Raw genomic sequence first — 24,485 nt, 5'->3', positions numbered from 1 at the left:
CTACTATGGCAAAGCCTAGAGGAAGAATGAATCAGAATTCAGAAGACTATTTTTGTATTTTTGTCATCAGCAATCGTAAATCCTAAAGTAGGTTTCAAGCCAATGACTATAGTGGGTCTAGATAGAGAGAATCATCGATGAATATGACAAGACACACAGGCCTTGGACTATGACATTTCACACAAACATAAACGTAAGCATATCGTCTAAGTTTTTCTATTCACATAGTGAAATGTGTAATTTTTGTGCGTTTTGAAGGAAAGGTGAATGAGGTTAAGTGAAAGAAGTTTAATTTTTGCAAATAATTTTATTACATTATTAAATTAATTAAAATACAATTATTAAGTAATTGTTCATAATAAATAATATATATTAATAACAACATAAAATATATGACACGTTAAAATAAGTTAATGTATGCTGATAATATAAAAATATTGTATGTTGTCCCTCAAAACCTAATGAAAGAGTCTTAAATGAGGAGTGAAATTTAATGAGGAGGAAGAGAAGGATAAGTCTCAGTCCCTAAAAAGGGAAAGTAGGTGAAAGAGCTTTTTATATCAAGGATAGGGGCAGGGCACGGCAGCGTTATATGGTCGATCTCAGTTAGGTTTGCCCTACGCTTTTAACTTTTTCTGTTGACTCCTGTTTAGCCATTGATGTGACCTTATTTAGATTTTGTTTGGATTTTCTGTACCCACCTGAATTCACTGGACCAATCTTTAATATTGCCCCCGGTACCCCCTTCGGTTGTACCTTGGCTTTTTTATCGTATTCAAAGCAAACACCTTCCCTGTATAGAATGTTTACATTAAATTCTACCTTTTATTATGGCAAATGAAGATTTAAGTTTAAAATATATAATAATTAACTATTACTAATGTTTAGTGATAATCATATTTATAAAGACATATGTTATAAATTTATTGATTTGATATTATTATTTAGTACAAGTAAGTGGCATCCACTCACAAGGTCACTTCAGCCTAAGGGTGTCTAACGGGTAGACCGGGCCGGGCTGGGTAGGGAAAATTTTGAACTGTACGGGTTTAGAACCGGGCCGGTTACGGGTTAGGAGTTACTGGGCTTAACAGGTTCAGATTCATCTGGGTAAAAAATGAACCGTAAGGGTTACAGGTACAAAGGGGCCGGGCCGGGTTAGTGTAATTTTTTAAAAAAAAATTGTATTTTGTATAACTATTGTAAGTTATATTAATATAAAGTAAAAATATAAAGAATACAATGAAGATGAGAAAAAAAATTGCACTTATAAATTGTAAGTGCTTTTTTTATTTCAAACTTACAAATTGAAGTTTCCATTTAACAACAAGTAAACTAACGAAAAAAGAGTAAAACTAAATTTTCATGCATAATAATACTTCAAATTAATCTAACAAACTAAAACATTAAGCATAAATACGTCTAAAACAACTCTTCAACTCTACCAAACTAAAACATTAAGCATAAATTAATCTAACAAACTAAAACATTAAGCATAATACTTCAAATAACACAAATTGTCTCAAATCAACTTAAATACGAATTTCTAGAGGACGCTCAAGACAACTCTTTATATGCCTCTTTAAACAGCTTGTGCCCTCCAACTTTGGACAATGAGTGAAGACTCGACCACAGTTCTTGCACTTTATTATGTAAACTTCTTCATTTTCTTCTACCACATTAAAGTGTTCCCAAACAAATGGGCGTACTCTAAAATTACCGAGCATGATTTAACTTGAATTGAGAATTTGAGTTTGAGAAATGAGAGACGAGTGAAGAAATGAAGAAGGGGGAGGGGGTGTATTTATAGTTTTTCAAAGGGCTAAATTAGTAATTACAAAAAGTGTGAAATTTAAAAATAAATGGCCCAAAAAGGACTATTTGTGCAAAATAGTGGTTGGGCAACGACCCCTTGGCCCAGCTGATCGTTGCCAACGTTAACACTTAACAATCATTTTTAAAAATTGAAACAAAGTCGTTACCGATCTGGGCCGGTCCGGGCCGGCCCGGTTAATCGGTTCTACAGTGAATCGCGTTGATCGGGTTTGACCGGTTCAGTTAACCGCTAGAATTAAGGTGAACGGACCAAGAGTACGGAACCTAAATATTATTTTTTTTACTCAAATTACCTTAATAGGTGTTTAAAAAAATATATTTCTATATATAGCGAACAAATAAACGACGCTATATATTAACAGTAACGTCTGCCGTTAAGATATAGCGTCTTGTATTCATACGATGTATGGTTTGACGATTTGACTTCCATATATAACGTCTTGTTATTATACGCTATATATAGCGTTTTCTTTTCATATGCTATACCCCCATTTAAATACTGCCCTTCGTCTTCTTCCCCAACTACCCTTTCCCCCATTTTTTAAAACCCCTTTCTGGTCCCCCCCCCCTACTGCCCTCCCACTGCCCGTTATTAAAAAAAATTGTGGGCCCCTCCCGTCACACAAAAGGTTAAGAACGTAGGTCCCATATCGTAGTAGAGCATTGTATTGTTATGGTTTAACTCCTTCGTTTTCAAATTTTCACACAAAACACTCACTATATCGAGGTATTTCGATTTATTTTATGTCCAAACTTGTATAATAATGTATATCACTGCCTATTGAATGTGTTTTCATGTCGTTTTGTGTTTTATTTGCGAAACTAGTATGTTATATTTATCCTAACTTAGATATTAGTGTTCTAAAAAAATGTAAAATTGAGATTTAATTTTTTATGTTAATATCCGAATTTAGATATTAGTGTTTCCATGTCGTTTTGTGTTTTATTTGCGAAATTAGTATGTTATATGTATTTTTGTTAAAGTTATGTGATTAAAATGTATTTGTTGTTTATATTTCGTTTATTTATTAGCGTAGTAAAATGTAGAAACTTTTAGTGTAGTAAATTGTATAGTATTTTAGCGTAGAATCCTTGTAGTTTAAGTATTTCTTATGATGGTAGATTGTTATATATACTTTGTACAATTAAATAATCAAAACTATAAAACAAACACACACAAAATTATCAAAAAATTGAATTTGATATACATAAATATTCATGATAAGTTGATGCTACTGGGTCTCAAATATCGAGCCTGGAACCCAATTGTTATATATACTTTGCACAATTAAATACTCAAAATTATAAAACAAACACACACAAAATTATCAAAAAATTAAATTTGATACACATAAATATTCATGATAGTTTGGTGCTACTAGGCCTCAAATATCGAGCCTGGAACCCAATTGTTATATATACTTTGTACAATTAAATACTCAAAATTATAAAACACACACACACAAAATTATCAAAAAATTAAATTTGACACACATAAATATTCATGATAGTTTGGTGCTACTGGGCCTCAAATATCGAGCCTGGAACCCAATTGTTATATATACTTTGTACAATTAAATAATAAACATACAATTAATGTTGTTTAATTTACAATTGACGACATGGACGCGCCTATACATCCCGGCCCTTACTCTCGTGAGCTATTAGTGCTTCAGGGCGATCATAGGTCCGCCCATATATGGGAGGGAGAGTTACTTTCCCAGACTCTCCGTGCTAGGAGAGTGGACGACCTGTGGGATTTTCTGAGGCACAGAGTTCTCCAGAAGTGTGTAGTCCATCGCCTCCAGGACACAGGATTCTATAGGATTATTGAGATCGGGCGGATACAGGTTGACTGGTCTTTGATCATGGTGTTGATTGAGCGGTGGCGACCGGAGAAGCACACTTTTCACCTGCCCATTAGCAAGGCTACCATCACGCTGCAGGACGTTGAGGTTTTATATGGCCTGCCCGTTGATGGCATGCCCGTTTCACTGCCTATTGCTATGAGATTTATGTCGCGTGATGCTTATTTGGACATGCTGCAGCAGCTCACGGGTTTCAGGCCACAGGATGAGACTGCATCATCGGGTGCTAGTCGGTTGACTTTGACCCCTATTAGATAGCACATGGAGCTACTCCACCCCGATATCATCGATAATACAGAGGAGGTACATATCACCTAGTATACGAGGTTGTTGTTGCTTCTTCTATTTGGAGGGGTCTTGTTCCCGAACACTTCGGGGAACATATCATCGAGATTTTTGCATTATCTTCAGCTGCTAGATGAGTTACCCTATTACAGCTGGGGTGTTGCTGTTCTCGGCTACATGTATAGGCAGATGTGCCGGGCGAGCATGGGCACTCAGAGAGATGTTTGTGGTTTTATGCCGCTTCTACAGGTGACAACATATTCAAATAAAGTGTTCATCAGTTCCAACTCTACGTAGTTAGACTTTATCTTAAACATTACGTCAACTTTGTATGTTAGGTTTGGGCCTGGGAGAGGTTCTTGCAGTTTCATCCACCGCGACCACAATTACCTCCTACTGTAGCACCTTCGTTTCTCCCTCTAGCCAGGAGGTGGGTTTCACGAGAGTATGATGCTCATCATAATCTCCCCCTCTACAGGGATGTGTTGGATCTGATGGAGGGCGCACAGGTAAATATGTACCTAAACTTACCTGGTGTAGATTAACTTAGTGTTGCGCATACTCACGTTTCATGTTCTTATTTGATAGTTCATCTGGACGCCATACAGTGACGATTTGATAGCTTCTCTGCCACCTTATTGCTTGGCCGACCAATTGATTTGGAGCACTTCTGCCCCACTCATATGCCCCGATATTGTGGAGCATCATGCCTCGGAGCGGGTACTTCGGCAGTTTGGTCGCCCGCAGTATATACCGAGGGGGCCTATATGGGAGCCTACACATTATCAGAGGGATGATCATTGTAGGGCGGACGACGCATTTATGGCATGGTTGACGGCGTAGATCCATATTTGAGACCATCGAGATCAGATGATTCCGCCCCCACCTACATATATCCAGGAGGTTGATCTTCAGAGGTATATGTCCTGGTACCGGCACGTCACCCGAATTTTTATCGGGAACCCTATTCATCAGGCTGGCGGTCGGTACATTCCATACGCCGAGCGACACGAGGCCCTGGTATGTTTTTTTATTATTATTCATTATATAACTGTATTTTAGTGCAATATACATACTTTATATTTTATACATTGTGCAGGCTATTGGAATACACACAGTCTATCAGATGGGACTGCAGATGCATGATTATGTCAGCGATCCTGCAGATGCCTTGTAGGATTATAGCCATCGATTTGTAGAGTTGGCTGCCCGAACACTACAGTGAGCCCGGGAGGATCAGCGTTTGGCACACATGCCTGATTATGTGGAGCCAGAGCAGTATGAGTGAGGCCCTGGTGTGGCACGAGGTGGTGGTGGCCGACGAGGTGGAGGTGCCCGATGAGGTAGTGGTGCCGGACGAGGCGGGGGTGCCGGACGATGTGGCGGTGGGCGGAGAGGAGGTGGTCCCCAGCAAGGGGGCGTTGAGGCCCCTGCTGATTATGTTGCTACCGATCTGCCAGGTGGCCTACATGAGACGGGCATGCCGTCATACAGCCTTGGGATGGATCTCACTCTAGAGACTTCCCAGGTGACCCCGCCAGGTCAATTGTTGATAACGGGCACGCACCTTTCTGGAGTGGATTGGGATACATACTTTCCAGGCTTGTCTACTGTTGCTGAGGAGCGGCCGACCCGAGATTTACATAGTGGGCGCCGGTTGAGTTATGGTTCATCATCACGTTCGCAGGTATGGTTTTCATAGTATTGAATTAGAATTTGTCTTTATTTTCCATACCTTTATTAATTTCCTTTTAAGGCTGAACGCGATGTTGACATGGCTACGACAGATGATTACATTCAGGAGCCCGACGAGATAGTGGTACGACAATTCAAATATTTGTGACTTATTATATACTTTGCTATTCTGAGCTTTTTATTCTTATGTAGGTTTCTACTGGACTGAAGGCCCCTTATAATGATCCTGTCAGCACCACTGATGATCATGCAGCGGCGCATCCAGCTATAAGGAGGCGACTTGATTATGACGTTCCCGATAGCGTACCCAGGCGGGATGCGATGCGTCTCAGCCCAGCGGCTGCATTGAAGCACAATGGATGCGAGACACATTGATTTTATTCTTTTTTTCTATATTATATGTAAATAATATTTTTGTATATACATTAACAACAACTTTTATATAATATGTGCATTACTTTTTTATTTCTCCGTTAATTAGCTAGTTTCGTACTACAACACAAACACAAGTCGTAAAGAAGTAAAATTCCATTACAATGATTGAAAATAAAGTTCATTACAACTATTTTAGCTTAATACTACAACACGAACACAAACATAGCAACTTAACATAAAAAAATGCTTCAGTACAACTAATAAAAATGCACGACAACATACATAAAGATAAATTGATACACTAAACACATACATTTAGTCACTGTCGCCCATTATTCTCTGCTCTAACCACTTAAATTATTCTAACAGCTTATTTTTTTCTTCTTCTACCTCTTTAAGTTTCTCTTTCAACTCCACAACCTCTTTTTTAAGTTGTTTTTCACGTTCCCACTGTTTTAAATACAAATCATTAAGATCGTTCAACAATCCGTTGTAGTATTCCTGATGACAAGGTTCATCAATCCATACCTCAAAATCGCAAATAGGTTCACCGGGAACCTTATAAAACTTGTTCAAACATTCCTAGAAGCGGCGTCCAGCTGCACCATTATCCCAACAACTTTGCATCTGGCATTTTTTTCCGCATTTGCACCTTGGGACATAAATAGGCTGAGACATTTTTCTGATAAAAAAACTTGCTTTTCAAGGAAGATTTGATATTAGTTATTTTTAGCGAAGAAAATGTGTAGAATGAGCTCGTCATTTATAGGCAAGACAACACACATAACGTAGTATTTAACCGCGTTATATATAGACATAACGTAATATTTAACCACGCTATGCCTTGCGTGTTAAATTTTCTGACGGGTACGAATCTGACGGGTACGAAACAACTTTATGTCAGATCGACAAGACAACACACCACGCTATATATAGACAAAACGTAGAATTTACCCGCGCTATGCTTTGTGTGTTAAATGTTCTAACATGTACGAAACAGCTTTATGTCAGTTGGACAGCTTTTTCAGATCGACAAGACAACACACAATCATAAATTATTCAGATTTATGAAAGTTCAATGATGTTTCAAGTTCTTCCGAATATATAATTTTATTTATTATCATTAAAAAACTGAAATGGAGATATTTAACTCATAATTAACAACATAATTTTATTTTATAAATCTTGCAACATAAACAAAACAATTAAATATTACAACACAAACTCATTGATAGTTAGGCACAATAGAAGAACACCCACCCCGAGCTTGATTACTGTTGCCACCCTAAGGATATTTTCGACGGTCGTGTCCTGTTTGCGAGCATATACCACATCTGCATGCATAAATGGTATCACTAACATCCATTTGGTTCTGTATACGCGTTCTCTTCTTCACCTATATTCGACGCAAATAGGACTTGTTACATACCATTTTAAATGGTTCAGGCGGCCAATAATGCTCAGCACCCACTGGCTGCAACTGCCCACTATATGTGTTTAGGTACTTCGCAACACTATATTGTTGATCAACATAGTTGGTTATACCTAAACCAACTTGTTGAAAGCACTTGATGGCATGTGAGCAAGGCATGTGGTAGATGGACCATTTCCCACAAGAGCATAACCTTGTAGATTCATTTACAGTATGTACATTATTACCCCGATTTTGATGGATAGCGGTGTGAACTTCAAAAACATTTCTTTCGTTATCATACTGCAAAAATGAATGCCAATGCACTCGCCGTCTGTATTTCTCAAATCTCTGCATCGGCACTGGCATAAATTCAACACCCCTTTCTATCAATGACGTTGCAGCTGCAGACCTTTAAACAAACCTCTCCGCCATCTGCTTGAACGACATCTGCACCATGGATGTGACAGGCAATCCTCTTGCCGACTTCAATAACCCATTGAAAGACTCTGACATATTTGTAGTCAGATATCCCCATCGTCTGCCACCATCCGCATGCAAAGTCTACTTTTCAGGGTCATGTCACATTAACCAACGATAGGCTGCCTCGTCTTCTTGCCTGATATATTCCATATGCCTCCGGAATTTATGTTGTTAGTGGTCTGTTGCTGCTATCCACATCAAATCATGCAGATCCTTGTTGGGATATGCCTTTTGGAAATTGGCTTTAAGGTGCCTAACACAGTAACGATGGTAGGCATAAGGTTCTTGCCAGGCAGGCAAGTTCTCTACAGAACTTAAGATACCACCGTGCCGATCAGATATTAGACAAATACCGGAATGTTGTTTGACAACGTGCTCTTTCAAGTGGTTCAAAAACAGCATCCACGTCTCTTGGCTTTCATTGGCACAAATAGCAAAAGCTAGAGGAAATATCTGTCCATTAGCATTTACTGCCACGACTATCAATAGCTTGATATCGTACTTTCAATAGACATGAGTGCCATCTATGGATATTACGGGCCGACAATACGAAAACCATCAATTGCTGGTTTAAATGCCTAGAAAACGTAATTGAATGTATATTCTAGTTTACCTGGAATCCCCTCAAGCTTCCATTCAACAATTGTCCCGGGGTTAAACTGCTGCAGTGCAGCCATGTACCTAGGCAGATCTGCAAATGACTTATCCCAATTACCATAGACTATTTCAAACGCTCGTTTGCGACCGAGATATGACTTTCTTTTAGTAATGGTATGACCATGTTCCTGGTGGACTGCTATAATGCACTCTTTGATTTTATACCTTATGGACGCTTCGATGTGTGGAATAAGAACAAGAGAAATCAAGTCAATATCTAAGTTAAAGTGATTCCTGTTGAATATGTCTATTTCGCATGTGTGGGTGAGAATGTATTTACCCACTTTCCACAGACCTGTCTTCTTCTTGCTCGCTCACAACATCCAATGACATGGCCATAACCACCTACGACAAACAACCTTGTATATAACTGGACTTGACTCCCATACCGTCATCTCACGACACTCTTTTACGTTGTGCATTTACAAGCCCTACTTAGGCGCACTTTATTAGGAAAAAGCATGCCCTTTGCCAGCACCGTTGGTCTAGACTCATCCTACATTGCTGTCCGAATTTCATCAAAATCCCTTATGAGAGCTTCCACATCCAGCTTGCTTGGCAAGTTATCAAGGTAAGGAATCTCCCTTGAATGAAACAGCACTTGGGACTCGTACACTCTTCGTCTAGGGGGGAGGTGGAGCATACTCTCTCGTCAAATCAGGTCCTTCCTTCTTATCCTCCTCATCACCATCCTCATGAAGAAAGGGTGTCTCATCTCCAGATTCATCAGCATTGTTGTCGTAATCACTGTTCTCTTCCTCACTCTGTGCATCTGCCAGATCCCAATTTAATACGTCGTCTTCGGGCAATTGAGTGAGTACATTTGGTTCAACTTGCTCGTTTTCACTGCACAATCAACAAAATAATAAGATGCTGAATTTAATAAATACTTTTCATATAGCCGTATCACTTCACTTACAAGTCGTAATGTGATGAAATTCCATGATGGACATTTTCATTTAGGTGATGGATTTCGGATGGACCACCATGATCCAACACATCAAAACTATGCTTGGGTTCAAAATTTGTAAAATTCATATCCAGCCTGTACCCCCTGTTAAATATATGAGCCTTAATACAAATTCAATACAACAAAAATGTACATCGTAACACAAAGGAAAATTGAAGCTTACCACCCATCTTTTGAATTATGTAAAGCAGGCGGGGATAAGTTTAAATCAAGGAAAACTCTTTCATTCGGAACCTGTCCGGCAAACACTCCTCCAGAATAGCCACCCGATGACTGGGGGTTATCTGGAACCTGTCCGGCAACCTCATTGTTTGGAACGTCTTCGACCTTGACGTACATATCCAACATATTTATTAAAAGATATTCCCGGTATTCATCCGGAGTCCTCATAAAATTCCTCAAAGTTTCATCATCATAGATGTTTAACTCCGAGTAAAAAGCAGCCCCTTGCGGAGTGACGGAATACGGATATCTTCCGGTTACTTTAAGTATCACTGAACATTTCCTCACACCCATTTTTTTGCATAACAATGATATCAATTTATCGTACTCTATTGTAAGTGGTAATTTAACATGACCCTGTGGAGATAAACTATATCGCACAGAGTTATTCTCCATCACAACCTCACCCCCAATATAATAAAACTCTTATTCTATGCTCTTCAGACATTACAAAAAAAATACTTCAGAATTTACAAGAAAAAATTGAGCGGGAGTTAGAATTTTATGTGAACGAATTTTTTTAAAATCCTAACCACTTTATATAGGAAATGGCTAGCCTGAGATATGAATTTTTTTTGTCGTATAGCGTTTTATAAATATACGCTATACACATGTAAATTATTGTGTTTGTCAGTTCACTTATTGGTGGGTCCATATTCAGGGTATAGAGTTTTTTTTGGGCGTTATATGTATAGCGTATGAATACAAGACGCTATACCTTAACGGCAGACGTTACCATTAATATATAGCGTCTTTTATTTGCACGCTATATATAGAAATGTATTTTTTTTAAAACACCTATTAAGGTAATTTGAGTAAAAAAAAACAATATTTAGGTTCCGGACTCAACGGACCAACCCCTTTTACCCCATTACCCAGCCCCACCCGACCCCTTTGTACCAGTTCGGGCCGGTTTCGAATTCAACTGATCTGGGCCGGTCCAAAAATGGGCTGACCCGGCCTGTTAGACACCTTTACTTCAGCCTCAACCTCAGCTTTTTATTACTCTCGGCAATAACGTTATCTTTGTTATGAAACAATAAAAGAAGAAGAAGAGTATTGCAGAGAAAAGTAGAGAGAAGAGAATTCTTATTGATATGGGATGAATTACAATGGAATAGAACCCTCTATTTATAGGGAGAGATTGGTTTAGCCACCAAGCAATAAACCCTAGAATCTCTCTAAATATAGATATTCACCTTAAATAGAATTCTATTTATAACACTTCCCCTTGAATGTCTATTCAAAAAATAATGTGCCTCGTTAAAACCTTAACTAAATAAAACCCAATGGGAAAAAATTGTAGAAAAGGAAAAAGAGTACACATATGTAACAATACGCTTTTTGGTTGCCTCGTTAAAAACCTTGTAAGGAAAACCCAATGGGAAAAAATCTTGTAAGGGAAAAGAGTACAACGCGTATTAACTCCCCCTGATGAGAGCATCAATTCACATCTTTAAGCATTTGCATTCCAATCTTGTGCACCATCTTCAAAACGATCTTTGATAGAGACTTGATAAACAAATCAACCATATTAACTTAAATGAATGTATTGCATCTTGAAATCATCATTCTTGATAGAGATGTAATGTCTTCATAAACATCCGTAGAATGGCCTTTTCAATATCTCCATAGAGGTATTCTCGCTATCACATTATCATGCTTATAGTTATAGCAAAATACATATGTGCGCAAATTACACTTATCATATGGTACTTCGGGACCAAGAATTGTATATGCTTCAAGCGATTTAAATCCTTCAAGGATTGTCATATAAGTTAAGTCATATAAGCCATATAATAGACTTTAGATGCATATCAAGTTTTTATGTCATGCTAGACATATAAGATATCGAAAACTGATTACACATACCATTGACTTTATACTTTCAAGTATTTGAACAACATAGACAAAATTATATGTCTTTTATATGGAATCAACTCTACTTGAATTATGTCTCTTCCATTTGGCCAATATTTTTTTGTCTATATTCGATAGACTTAAGATCCTCATCTATACTTAGCGCTATGATAGATGTCATCGACAAACATTTTATATCGGTTCCAATATTTTTTCATAAAGACATAACATAGAGATCTCTTCATTCATATATTCAGGTACCTGAATCTTTCATGAGACTTTATGAAGTGTTATGTCATGTGATCTTCTAGATCATTTGCCTCCTTTATTATGATCATTTTGATCATTTGCACATCTTCTTTATCAAGAAGTTCTATTTGAAATCGATTTGTCTATACGCTTTAAGCGTACCATAGACTTTGTCCTTCTAGGACTTAATATGAGCATTTGCAATGAGAATATAGTTACTTTCTTTGGGTCAGCAAATGCGTCTGGCATGCTTTGCAATATATTGCAGATGAATTATCTATTTATGAACTTCAAGTTCATATTATCTTATTCGAGGATTGAGATGTATAAATAATAATTCATTCCACGTAACTTTTTCTCAATTGTTTATCTTGTCTCCCCCTCATGTTAGAAAAACTAACTTTTTCCCTCAATTTTGGGAACCCATCTTTGTGCGTTATGGTGTTAATCAATATATACAGCGCATATCAATAATAACAAGATGGAATTATTTGGTTCCTGATCCCGAACCACTTGTGAGGGGAGAATATAATATATTTTCGTATATAACGTATATCAAACTGATATAGATAACTTCGTTCTCATAAGAAATATTTTAGCTATTAAGTGGAGGCACTCAATAAATCATTTTGCTAAACCAACTGTGATGTAACTCAACTTATCAAGATAAACTATCTTGGATATAAAATATAGAAATTATGCTCTAAATTAAATTATTGAGCAAATTACTTCGCAAACACCAAGTTGCAGGTTAATAATAATCGCACATGTAACCATCTCATAGATGCATCTTATGTGGTATACATAGCAGGTGAATGGACCCATATTCACTTTTGATATTTTCAGCATTCATGGGATTCAATCCCAATTTTAGTTGGTCAATTAATTAACGAGAACAAGCAATATAAGAGAATTCGTAAAGAACTTTCTAGTTCTTTAATATTTACCCATGTGAATTCTCTATTATTTTTGCACATCATACTTAAATTGATATGGCCAAACCAATTATGCCAACTGAATAAATTATCAATATTGATAAAGTTCAGGTGTACAGCATGACGTGTGCAATTATCGATAAACACCAAGTTTATTATGATATGGGTTTTTATATCAATAAACATCCACTTTAGTGTGATGTTCTTTTATTTGTGTAGTACAAACTGGAGAATAAAGCGGGTAGCTTTTTCACATACATATTATCCCGCTACAAGTTGTAGTAATAAAAGATATTAAATCTTTCCTTTATTTATAGTCTCAATATAATCAACCGCTTTCGCGTGTACTTTGGAAATTGAATAAGTTTCTTTGAGATTTACTACAACACAATACCTTATTGGTAATCAATTGTGTTTCTCCAAAATAGTAATAATTGGCTCTTCCAAAGCTCTCAATTAATTTTGTAGTACCACATATTCATAAACATCCATATGGTAAATATTTCTTTGAAGAAGGATGTTATACCATTATGGTAATTGTTAAAATTATATGCAAGATATGTTCCTTGCATCACTGTTATCCTTTAATAGTCACATTACCAGATTATTTTGCGTACAATAGGTACATGACCAGTGATCATTCATGTCATAATGATGACATTATTTTCTTATTTCATCTCAAACCTTCCTCTAGAGGTGAGTGTGGTATATTCACTACCACTAGCACGTTCATATTCTTCCAATAATGAATATGTATTCATAAATCACATGTTGTCACATTCACATCATGAATGAACCATAATTATCTATATGTGTTTTACAAAATCTCATGTCAAATCGATGACAAATATTATTTTCACAAAGTGAAGGATTATTTTGAGAATTCTTATTGTTCTCATTACCACAATGATGACGATTATAATTTCGTCTATTGCCACGTCCACATCCATTGATACATTCATAGTAATAATTTTGTCTTCTTTCAGACTTATCACATACTACTATCACATTCTCTAAAGGGAATGAGAATGGAGCAAATTCAATGGGACGGATTTTCAATTCTTTGCACACAATCATATATGAATTTGATCATGGTAAGGCATAGAAATTTTACCACTTTGAGTGATTATAATATCTTTCAAACTCCATTAGAGTTGCAATCAAAATTCATCGTCTTTGCTTGTATTTAAAATCAAATTATAGAATGTCAAGAATTTGAAAGAGAAAAGTAAAATACTTACCTTAAATCCAGAATTTAATCATGAAGGAAATTCATAGAATAATTGACAATCATTATGCTCAATCCCAAATCTTCTACTCAATTGGTTAGAGTCTCGTGCTGATAACGTATTATGAAACAATAAAAGAAGAAGAGTATTGCAGAGAAAAGTAGAGAGAAGAGAATTCTTATTGATATGAGATGAATTACAATGGAATAGAACCCTCTATTTATAGGGAGAGATTGACTTAGCCACCAAGCAATAAACCCTAGAATCTCTCTAGAATATAAACATTCACCTTAAATATAATTCTATTTATAACAATCTTTCTTTTCTTTGCACGGATATGAATTTAGTTGACGTTGAAAAGTTTTAGAAGAGACTATATTTTTATTTTTTATTTTTAGTAACTTTTCCTCTTCGATTATATTCTTTTTCTACTATTTTTTTTTGTTTTGTTTTTTGAAAGAATCTAAAACATGTAGTCCTGGTTTATCCTTCTTGCTATGAAAATGCACGTTATTCACGTTGAATTTCAACATCAATTATTTTGTACTAACCTTGTATCGTTCTTATTGTCTACAAGCTCAGTTTGCATTGTGAGTTTGTAACCAAAAAAACATGCGCATTACGTTTTGCCAATTAAATTGATATCTTCCATGAATTTGAAAACGCTCTTAATCAAGTAATCCACTGCAAGGCCGGCCGTTCTTTAAATCTTGATGCATATGCCTTAGCATATTCTTTAAGGCTTGGTCATCCCAAGATTTCCAAATACTAATAAATGTATTGGCGGAGAAAACTTGGAAAGATTCATGTTCAATACATCTTATAAAATTTGCTAGAGAAAATGAGTTAAACCAACGAAATAATATGCGTGACCAAAAGGTTGTTCTAGTCACTGGCTGCGCCAAGGGTGGCATTGGTTATGAATATTGCAAGGCTTTTGCTGAGCAGAATTGCCATGTTTTTGCATCAGACATAGCTCCACGAATGTCTGATATGTTAGATCTACAAGCAGATAAAATTGAGACACTTGAGCTCGATGTTGCATCGGACACAAGCGTAGCATCCGCCGTGAATTCAATTATATCCCAATGTGGGAAAATAGATATCTTGATCAACAATGCTGGAATAGGCAGCACAGGCCCTTTAGCCGAGCTTCCTTTGGATGCATTCAAAAAAACTTATGAAATTAACACGTTGGGGCAACTAAGGTTGATTCAACAAGTAGTCCCTCACATGGCATCGCGACGAAGTGGAAGTATAGTGAACGTAGGGAGTGTTGTTGGGAAAGTGCCAACACCTTGGGCGGGATCATATTGTGCTAGCAAGGCTGCAATTTTTTCTATGTCGCACACTTTAAGGGTTGAGTTAAGCCCGTTTAATATAAATGTAATTATCGTGGTCCCGGGGGCTATAAGATCAAGTTTTGGGAACAATAGTGTGGAAAGATTGCAAAACTATGAGTGGAAACTTTACAAGGATTTTAAAGAAGCCATAATTGAGCGTGCAAAGGCCTCTCAAGGGGGTAAATCGACTGATGCGTCAGTTTTTGCAAGACATGTAGCAACAAAGGTCTTGATTCCAAAACCACCAAAGGTGATTGAATTTGGTCATATGACTGGACTTTTTTCTTTGCTTTCATGGTCCCCTCTTTGGGCAAGAGATCTGTTCTTTTCGACTAGATTCAAGTTGAATCCCAAGGTTTTTAAGGTGTAATAGTAGTCGATAACTTTATTTCTTCCCTATTCTTCCTTGTTATGAAAGGGTTTGGGAAGTAATATGTGGTTGTTATCCATGCGCCGGATTGTGCATTTATTTCTTATGAACATATAAATAAGTTTTAGCGTGTGACAAATATAATTGCTCCCTTCCACTTTAAAATTAGAAAGTGTAATTACTCACCCATTCCACACATTAGTCAAACTATGTAATTATATCCAGTTATATTCAAACCAAATTACAATGTGACCTTCTAGGTTGTCTCGCCCTGAACTCTCCCACGCCATATATGCCACCAATATACTGGAGTAGTTTAATTCTTAAATCCTTTCATTTTAAGACCAAACTAAACCATAATTTGTCATTTGTAATAATTAGAACAGCCAAAAGTAGTAATATTACACTGTTGTCTCAATTCTGGAGAGTATAAAGGGTCTTAAGTAATAAAGGATATGGGAACCCTTTATATACGGGTAAACCACATTACCCAGAAAAGGGTTACTTGATAAGGCCAATTCAAAGCAGACAGAGCTAAGAATAGAGGCTCCTACCCACATTCCATTACCCATCTGTTTCAACAGCGAAATGGAGATGAAAATGAAAGAAAGCTATCTTTGCTGGGGCATAGCAAAGAAACACTTTTCTTTTGTTAGGCCATGCACTTTAGGCAAATTGCTAGTGGCCCGTTGTGTTAGGTGGAGTTCCTCATCATTACTTCAATCAAAATGGTCATCTCTCCCACATTCTTCCCTTTTTGCTAGTGTATCGGCCAAATCATTCTCACTAGAAAATCTGTCTCCGTGGAATATTACATGCAAAATTGCATGCAATATCTTGAAAATTTTGGAAATAGTTAAGCCAGCTCGAAGTTGGTACTTAACTTTGGTGCGATGACAAATCCACTTCTATATTATCTACTTATCAGGAATGTAACATATAGCCCTAATTTGAATTCTCTAATAGAAAGGAAAAATATATATTTTTTTTCTTATGAAAAATGAATTTAACTGGTCTATGCCTTACGGAACAAAGAAACTTAATAAGGACACGCAGAATGGTCACAATTTGCAATTTACTAATGCCGGGTAGTGTACTACTATTTTGTAGAAGTTTGGTCAGTTTTAACTAAAATTCAAAATTATGTATTTGAAGTAGAAGTAGAAATCGAGTATTTGAAAGTTGATATCGTATAAGGACAAAGATTTGATTTGGAAAAAGAAAAAAACTGAAGACTTGTACGTGATTTCACTAGGAATAAATTTCAAACAAGTTCTTCAATATTTCGCAATAGAGGATTTTTTTTCCATGCTATATGCAAGCTCACAATGTGACTAGGGCGCTGTAACACTCCAGATTTTAGACAGAGTGTCGGTGATCACGCCCAACTATGCCTTATAAAAAGAATAAAGCGGACGTTGCAAATATAATCCGAGTATTTAGCCTAGAGTCGATTCCTCAGGGAATTAACCTACCAATTACTTTTGTTAGACTCACTAAATTCTTCGTAATCAACTTCCCAGATATTTTAATAACAAGTTGTGATGTTTTAACTAACTATAGCTGAATGAAGTTAAGTAAACTAACAGCTAACTATGATTGAGTTGTAAGCAAATAAGAGAAGGATCTAAGATTATGATTTCCCCTATTGATGGAATCCCTTCCTGTTATGTTTCGCATAAAATTGCCTAATCGTCTCTATCGATCATGAGCACTCTTACTACCGTAAATCTCTCCCGAGTAATAACGACAATTTACTAGACGCACTCTCCCGAGTTACGCTAGCTGACTTTTATTACACCTCACTTTCGATCGCACCCAAGGTTTCGTTATCCCTAATCCCACCTTTAAACCCTCGGTTATTGATCCCTCATATACTTTGAGAGTGGTGTAGTTCAACAATTACCTAAATATGCACTCTCTCCCGAGTAATACATACTAAATAGGCACAGCTAATTGAGAATCCTATCAATTAACTACAACAAGAACGTAGTTGAACAAATAGAGATTAAACCGAGCAAACTATATTAACATAACACGAAGTTCATCCTTCAACAGGTTCTATCAAAACCCTAGACTAAATATTTAGCTACTCATAATCGTATTCATACTAACAACAACAAAATTCATCATAAATGGTAAATATAAAAGGAAGAAAGGAAGAACTCGATGTCGAATTATCCTCATTGCCTTCAACTAAGCTGTAAAAACCTTGATAATATTCCTTTGGGCCAGCTGGACCTCTTATAGGTTAAGTGGAATTACCCCCGAACTTCCAAGTTTACCCCTGAAATTATATAATCCGAACTAGACTAGCGCGGCCACGCTAATGGCCACGCATATAGCATAGTATTCTGTCTCGAGTTCCTGGGCTAGTGCGGTCGCGCTAGTGGACGCGCTAATGGCCGCGCTAAGCTGGGTCATCATTTTAGCTCTTCTTTTCTCTCTTCTTTCACAATACTCAGCTCTGAGGGGCTTCCCTTGCTTCAATTTAGCTCCAAACACTGTCCTAAGTAGTCATAAGCGCAACTCGCTCGTGCAAAACATGAAACTCACAATTAGTATCAATTTATCGTGATTTAACTATCCTAGAACAGTGAAGCATAGTCAAGTTAGGGCATAAACATTCGCAAAATTACATGAATCTAGCCTAGTATCAACTCCACACACTTAAATCATTTCTAGTCCTCGAGCAATCCACCACACTCTATAAAGTTTCCTTTACTAAGCTTTTCCCCTAACGTATCACACCAAGAACAAATCACCAAAGATATGTCTAGTAGTGTACAATCTTTGCCTCAAAAGTTGACTCTCACGTGCCGTGCAATATTCGTACTTACTCAAATTACTCTATATGGAGGTCAAGACTTACCTTCCCTTCGTGAATCATATGCCCTCACATCACACAAGAGAGTAGTTCCACAAATAATAATATTAAGAACAATTAGGAACTTAGATAGACAAAATCCACTCACTCTCCGAAATAAAATTCATATGCCACACAGATGCACCATAGGCTTACCCGTAGTGTACTACTCTACTAATCGAGCTCATTCAGTCTAAGATCAATTAGAACTTCATTTGGTTGTAATGTAGGCTAAGGGACGGGTAGCATATATTTGGATATAGTGACTAACCTCCCTAAGCACTTTTATTACAATCACATTAGCATTCAAAACCATACTTATGTCAAACCAGACATTTCACCACACTTCTCTTTATAATACCCCAACTCCATTAGGTGTAATTATCTCAAGTCACCACTTATCAAATACTACATTTACTCATTCTCTTTTTTCTTTTTCTTTTTTTTTTCTTTTTCTTTTTAAGTGATGTTTATTCTTTTACTTTATCAAATACTGCACCTTTTTCTCTATTTCATCGGTTCCACTCAAAAACCAAACCACCACCCCACACTTTAGCGTTTGCATATTTCATAACCATTCAAGTGCCCATGGGAAATAAAAGGATTCAAACAGATGGGTCGTTCAAACAATTGGGTAAAGTTTGTAATGTGATTGCCAAAGAAACAGGCTTATAGGCTCAACGAGGTTAACTACGATGTATTGCATTTAGGTGGGTCTACTTTATATATCTGGCTTAACAAAGAAATGCCTATATCACTTCTAAGACTGAATAAAGCTACAATTTCTCTTTGCAAACACACGGGGCAAGTTCTAGAAATCAAATGTAGAGCATAGAATACAGTACAACTCACACACACATGACACATGACTCACTCTAGATTGGCTTATCAAGACACTCAGTGATTCGGCCCTCACATCCTCCTGCTCAGCCTCCTCTTCCTTAGAGTCATCAGATTCACCACTATCATCACCACCCGCTGTTACCGGCTCCTTCCCAGTAGTTATCTTATCTGCTCGGAACTTGGAGTCTTTTCGCACTATCCCATCCACAGCCAAATTTTTCGGCACACGAACTGCCCGACATAGTCTAGTAACCAAGGAAGGGAAAAAGAACACATACCTTTTCACCGGACAACGGGTGAACATCTCCTCATGAATCAGCTTGGCCAAGTCAAAGTTGTGACCATTCATAAAGCACCATATCAGAGCTGCTCGAGGACCATTCACCTCTGTGGTGTTGGAAGACGGGATCAGGCGGTTGTTGATAACATATAACCAGTACTTCCCTTCAAAGGTTAGCGTCGCGGAGTGAAACTCCTGACCATACTTCATCCATATAATTTCCTTGCCGAGTGCACAGATTATTGCAAAGAACCTCTCCCACTGCGTGTGTGATCTGCCATACATCTCATAATAGTCTTCATATGGGTCCACAGGAGCAGGCAGCTGGTATATCCTCCGTATAGCCTCAACAGAGGCATCCACCGCCTTTCTGCACACTGTTACTGCGCCATTCACATGTTCCTTTACATTGGCATAGAATTCATGGACAACCATCACATTCCCCTCGTCCGGCTCTTCAAGGAAGATTTAAAGCCCCTACCTTACCAGCTCATTATACAAGTTAGGGCAGCCTAGCTGGACCGACCCTATATCTATGCCCCTTTCCGGTATCGATTTCTTAGGGGCCTTATCCGCAAAGCGGTCCTGAGTCTTGGCAGAGACGAACCTGCTACTATCAAAGGGACGAGCATGAGCCGACCCGTGCGCCTTGGACGATCCAGCTTGACTGCTGGAAGAAGCACCTGTGGTGCGGCGTTTCCTAGATAGAGCCATAGTACCAAGAAAAGGAATAACATTAGCACAGCCCAAAAAAATGTGACTCAATGCGGTTACTGAGACTCACGCTCACAATTGGTCACAATTACTCATTTACACTCATTGTGGCATTTAAACAAATACCTTGTGGGCATTATATACTCACACCCCAATTCAAACATGTTGCACCCCAATACCACCACAATTTCCCCAAATTCACCCACTAAGTTAAGATACAACTCCACCAACGTTACCACCCACAATCACTACACAAACACTACAATTTACTACACTAGGAAAAGAGAAGAACAAAAACCACTACATAATGAAACAAAATAAACAAAAACCTCTCTAAACAATTACAAAAACAATGGTAAAAAGAAAACCTTACCTGTAGTGAGAAAAGATGGTGAGAAGTGAAGAAGAGTAGAGTGGAGCGTCGCTTGAACCTTGGGGAATTTGGGTTGGGAATTTGGAGAAGAGGGAATTTGAAGAAGATGGAATGTGAAGAAGAAAGGGGTTAGGGTTGGGGAATTTGAGCGTTGGGGATTTTGGGAGTAAAGAAGAGGGGAGTAATTAGAATGGGGGGGGGGGTAGTTAGGGGAAATAACACTTACAGATTTAACATACAAAATAAAGACTAAAAAAATAGTAAGTTAAATAAAGCATCAGTTGGCGGGACTAGCGCGGTACGAGCGCGGCCGCGCAAGTGCAGACAGTGTACTTGGCCATATGCACAGCCACTAGTGCGGTCGCGCTTCTACCGTGGTCACTAGCGCGGTCAAAGCGCAGTCGCGCTAGTGGTTGAGATGCTGAGGCAGAATGTTTACCCATATGCACGGCCTGTAGCGCGGTGGTAACGCGGGCGCGCTCCTAGGCACAAAAACTTTCCATTTTTTCACCTGTTCTTTCCACGTCCGATGCACTTATCACCTGTCCAAGCTCACCTGTATTGGTTAGTACTTACCAAATTCAAAATTAACAACTACGAACTATCATTGGGTTGCCTCCCAACCAGCGCCTTAGTTAATATCGTGGCATGATAGTTTCAACAAATCAATGGGTTGCCTCCCATGCAGCGCCTGATTTAACGTCGTAACACGACGCATATAAGCGCATTTAAGGCTTGCTCGACCTCTGAGGTTCAGTCAGATGGATCACTAACACTTCCTTTGGTTCATCCATGCCCACATATGGTTTCAATCTTTGCCCATTGACTCTAAATGTATGAGAGTCTTTCTCTGAGGCAATCTCTAGGGCACCTGAAGGGAATACTTTGACCACTCGAAATGGTCCAGACCATTGTGACTTGAGTTTACCTAGAAATAGCCTTAATCTTGAGTAATAAAGCAACACCATGTCTCTGGGATTGAAATTTCGCTCAACAATGTTCTTGTCATGCAACCGCTTCATTCTCTCCTTATACATCCTCGTGCTCTCGAAAGCAAAATATCAGAACTCGTCGAGCTCATGCAATTTTGTGACTCTAGTTGTGCCCGCAGCCTCAATGTCCAGATTCTGCTGTTTTATTGTCCACCAAGCTCTATGTTCTAATTCCACTAGCAAGTGACAGGCCTTCCCGAACACCAACTTGTATGATGACATACCAATTGGTGTTTTGAAAGCAGTTCTGTAGGCTCAGAGTGCATCATCTAGCTTTTTCGCCCAATCAGTTCTTGTGGCATTCATAGTCTTGGTCAGTAAACTCTTTGTTTCTCTATTAGATATTTCGACCTGTCCACTAGTCTAAGGATGATATGGTGTTGCCACCTTGTAGCGCACATCGTACTTTGCTAGCAATTTCTCAAAGGCTCGATTGCAGAAGTGAGTGTCTCCGTCACTGATAATAGCTCTCGGGGTCCCAAAATGGGTGAGTATATTCTTCTTCAAAAACCCCACCACCACTCTTGCATCATTGGTGGAAAGTGGTGCAGCTTCCACCCATTTGGACATGTAATGTACAGGAACAAGTATGTACTTATTGCCAAAGGAGCTGACGAAGGGGCCCATGAAGTCTATCCCCCAGACATCGAACACTTCAACCTCCTGAATTAGGTTCATGGGCATCTCATGGCGACAGGAAATATTTCCGGTTTGCTGTCATTCATTACCCATTAATGTGCATCCTTAAACATTGTTGGCCAGTAGAACCCGGCTTCTAGCACTTCCGTTGCCGTCCTGACTCCTCCAAAATGCCCGCCAAATGCCGATGCGTGACATGCCTGCAAAACAGAAGATTATTCTATCCTGGGGACATACCTCCAGATCATATTGTCAACACATATTCTAAACAGATAAGGTTCATCCCAGTAATACATGCGGTAGTCACGATAAAACTTTTTCTTTTGCATCGAGAAAAGGTCATAGGGAACTATACCACTTGCTAGGTAATTTACAAAGTCTGCATACCATGGCACTTCCTCAAGACCTGTAGCGAGTAGCTGCTCGTCTGGAAATGTTTCTAGAATATCCTCAACCTTAACTGAGTTTTTAGCTCCTTCAAGTCATGATAGATGATCAACGACTTGGTTTTCTGTGCCCTTACGGTCGCGAATCTCAAGGTCGAACTCTTGCAGTAACAGCACCCAACGAATCAGGAGCGGTTTGGACTCCTTCTTCTCAATCAAGTACCTGAGAGCTGCATGGTCAGTATAGACAATTACCTTAGAACCAATAAGGTATGATCTGAACTTGTTGAATGCAAACACCACAGCCAGCATCTCCTTTTTAGTCACAGTGTAGTTCAGCTGGGCTCCACTCAACATTCTACTGGCATAGTAAATTGGGTGCATTAGCTTGTCTTTCTGCTGTCCCAGCACTGCCCCCACTGCATAGTTACTGGTGTCACACATGAGTTCAAATGGTTGCTCCCAGTCGGGGGCAACAATGATGGGTGATGTGACTAGCCTCTTTTTCAACTCCTCGAATGCTACCCTGCAATCATCAAAGAATAAGAAAAAGGTGAATTTTTCTAACAACTTACAGAGAGGTTTGGCAATTTTTGTGAAGTCTTTTAATAATCTTCGGTAGAAACCGACATGCCCGAGGAAGCTCCTGATTGCCTTGACTGAAGTGGGGGGTCGCAGCTTTGCTATCACGCCAACTTTAGCGCGATCCACCTCAATTCCCTTGCTTGATACCCGGTGTCCCAAGACTATGCCCTCTTGTATCGTGAAATGACACTTTTCCCAATTAAGTACTAGGTTAGTCTCAACACATCTTTTCAACACTCAGGTCAGATTTATAAGGCACTCGTCGAATGAGTTTCCCACCACTGAGAAATCATCCATGAACACCTTCATTATGTCTTCGACAATGTCATTGAATATGGCTATCATGCACTTTTGGAAAGTGACGGGTGCATTGCATAGGCCAAAGGGCATCCTCCGAAAAGCATAAATTCCATATGGTCATGTGAAAGAGGTCTTCTCTCTGTCCTCTGGTGCAATAGAAATTTGATTGTACCCTGAGTACCAATCCAGAAAACAGAAGTGGGACCTCCCTACCAATCTGTCAATCATCTGATCAATGAAGGGAAGTGGGAAGTGGTCTTTCCGGGTGGCCAAATTTAATTTCATGTAGTCCATACAAATTCTCCAGCCCGTGACGGTTCTTGTAGAGATCCGCTCATTGTTATTATTTTTGACCACCGTCATACCACCCTTCCTAGGAACACATTGCACCGGGCTAACCCAGTTACTATCAGAGATGGGGAAAATGATTACCGCATCCAACCACTTAATCACCTCTTTCTTCACCACTTCCTTCATGTTGGGGTTCAGCCTTCTTTGGTACTCCCTGGAAGGTTTGTGCCCCTCAGAATTTTATGCATACAATATGTCGGGCTGATCCCCTTAATATTTGCCATGGTCCACCCAATGGCAGTCTTGCACTCCTTGAGTACCTGCAAAAGTTGTTATGCCTGCACATCTAACAAACTAGATAAGATAATAACAAGTAATGTGGAGTTAGGTCCTAGGAACTTATACCTAAGATGGGCGGGCAGTGGTTT

General features: G+C 38.5%; 2 protein-coding genes across 2 annotated transcripts; both read left to right on the top strand.

Annotated features, from left to right (window-relative positions):
• Positions 1-3,458: 3,458 nt before the first annotated feature.
• Positions 3,459-6,059, top strand: LOC138885333 (serine/threonine-protein phosphatase 7 long form homolog). Its single transcript, XM_070166274.1, has 6 exons — positions 3,459-3,937; positions 4,142-4,238; positions 4,328-4,498; positions 5,089-5,139; positions 5,746-5,808; positions 5,877-6,059. The coding sequence occupies exons 1-6, from the start codon at positions 3,459-3,461 to the stop codon at positions 6,057-6,059; spliced, it is 1,044 nt and encodes a 347-aa protein (XP_070022375.1).
• An 8,880-nt stretch (positions 6,060-14,939) lies between these two features.
• LOC104220763 (short-chain dehydrogenase virD-like) lies at positions 14,940-15,788 on the top strand. Its single transcript, XM_009771695.1, has one exon. It carries the CDS (start codon positions 14,940-14,942, stop codon positions 15,786-15,788), a length of 849 nt encoding a protein of 282 aa, XP_009769997.1.
• The last annotated feature ends 8,697 nt before the right edge of the window (positions 15,789-24,485 follow it).

The sequence above is a fragment of the Nicotiana sylvestris genome, chromosome 2, assembly GCF_000393655.2.
Source record: "Nicotiana sylvestris chromosome 2, ASM39365v2, whole genome shotgun sequence".
NCBI lineage: Eukaryota > Viridiplantae > Streptophyta > Magnoliopsida > Solanales > Solanaceae > Nicotiana > Nicotiana sylvestris.
Note: the sequence above shows the minus strand (reverse complement) of the source record. Positions and strands in the feature narration are given on the sequence as shown.

What these genes read in the sequence shown, in the direction of transcription:
- LOC138885333 (XM_070166274.1), top strand. Translation starts at nt 3,459, where the DNA reads ATGGACGCGCCTATACATCCCGGCCCTTACTCTCGTGAGCTATTAGTG. An exon ending in GTTTTATGCCGCTTCTACAG is followed by an intron (nt 4,239 to 4,327) that starts GTGACAACATAT and finishes TTTGTATGTTAG; the next exon opens with GTTTGGGCCTGGGAGAGGTT. An exon ending in AGGAGCCCGACGAGATAGTG is followed by an intron (nt 5,809 to 5,876) that starts GTACGACAATTC and finishes ATTCTTATGTAG; the next exon opens with GTTTCTACTGGACTGAAGGC.
- LOC104220763 (XM_009771695.1), top strand. Translation starts at nt 14,940, where the DNA reads ATGCGTGACCAAAAGGTTGTTCTAGTCACTGGCTGCGCCAAGGGTGGC.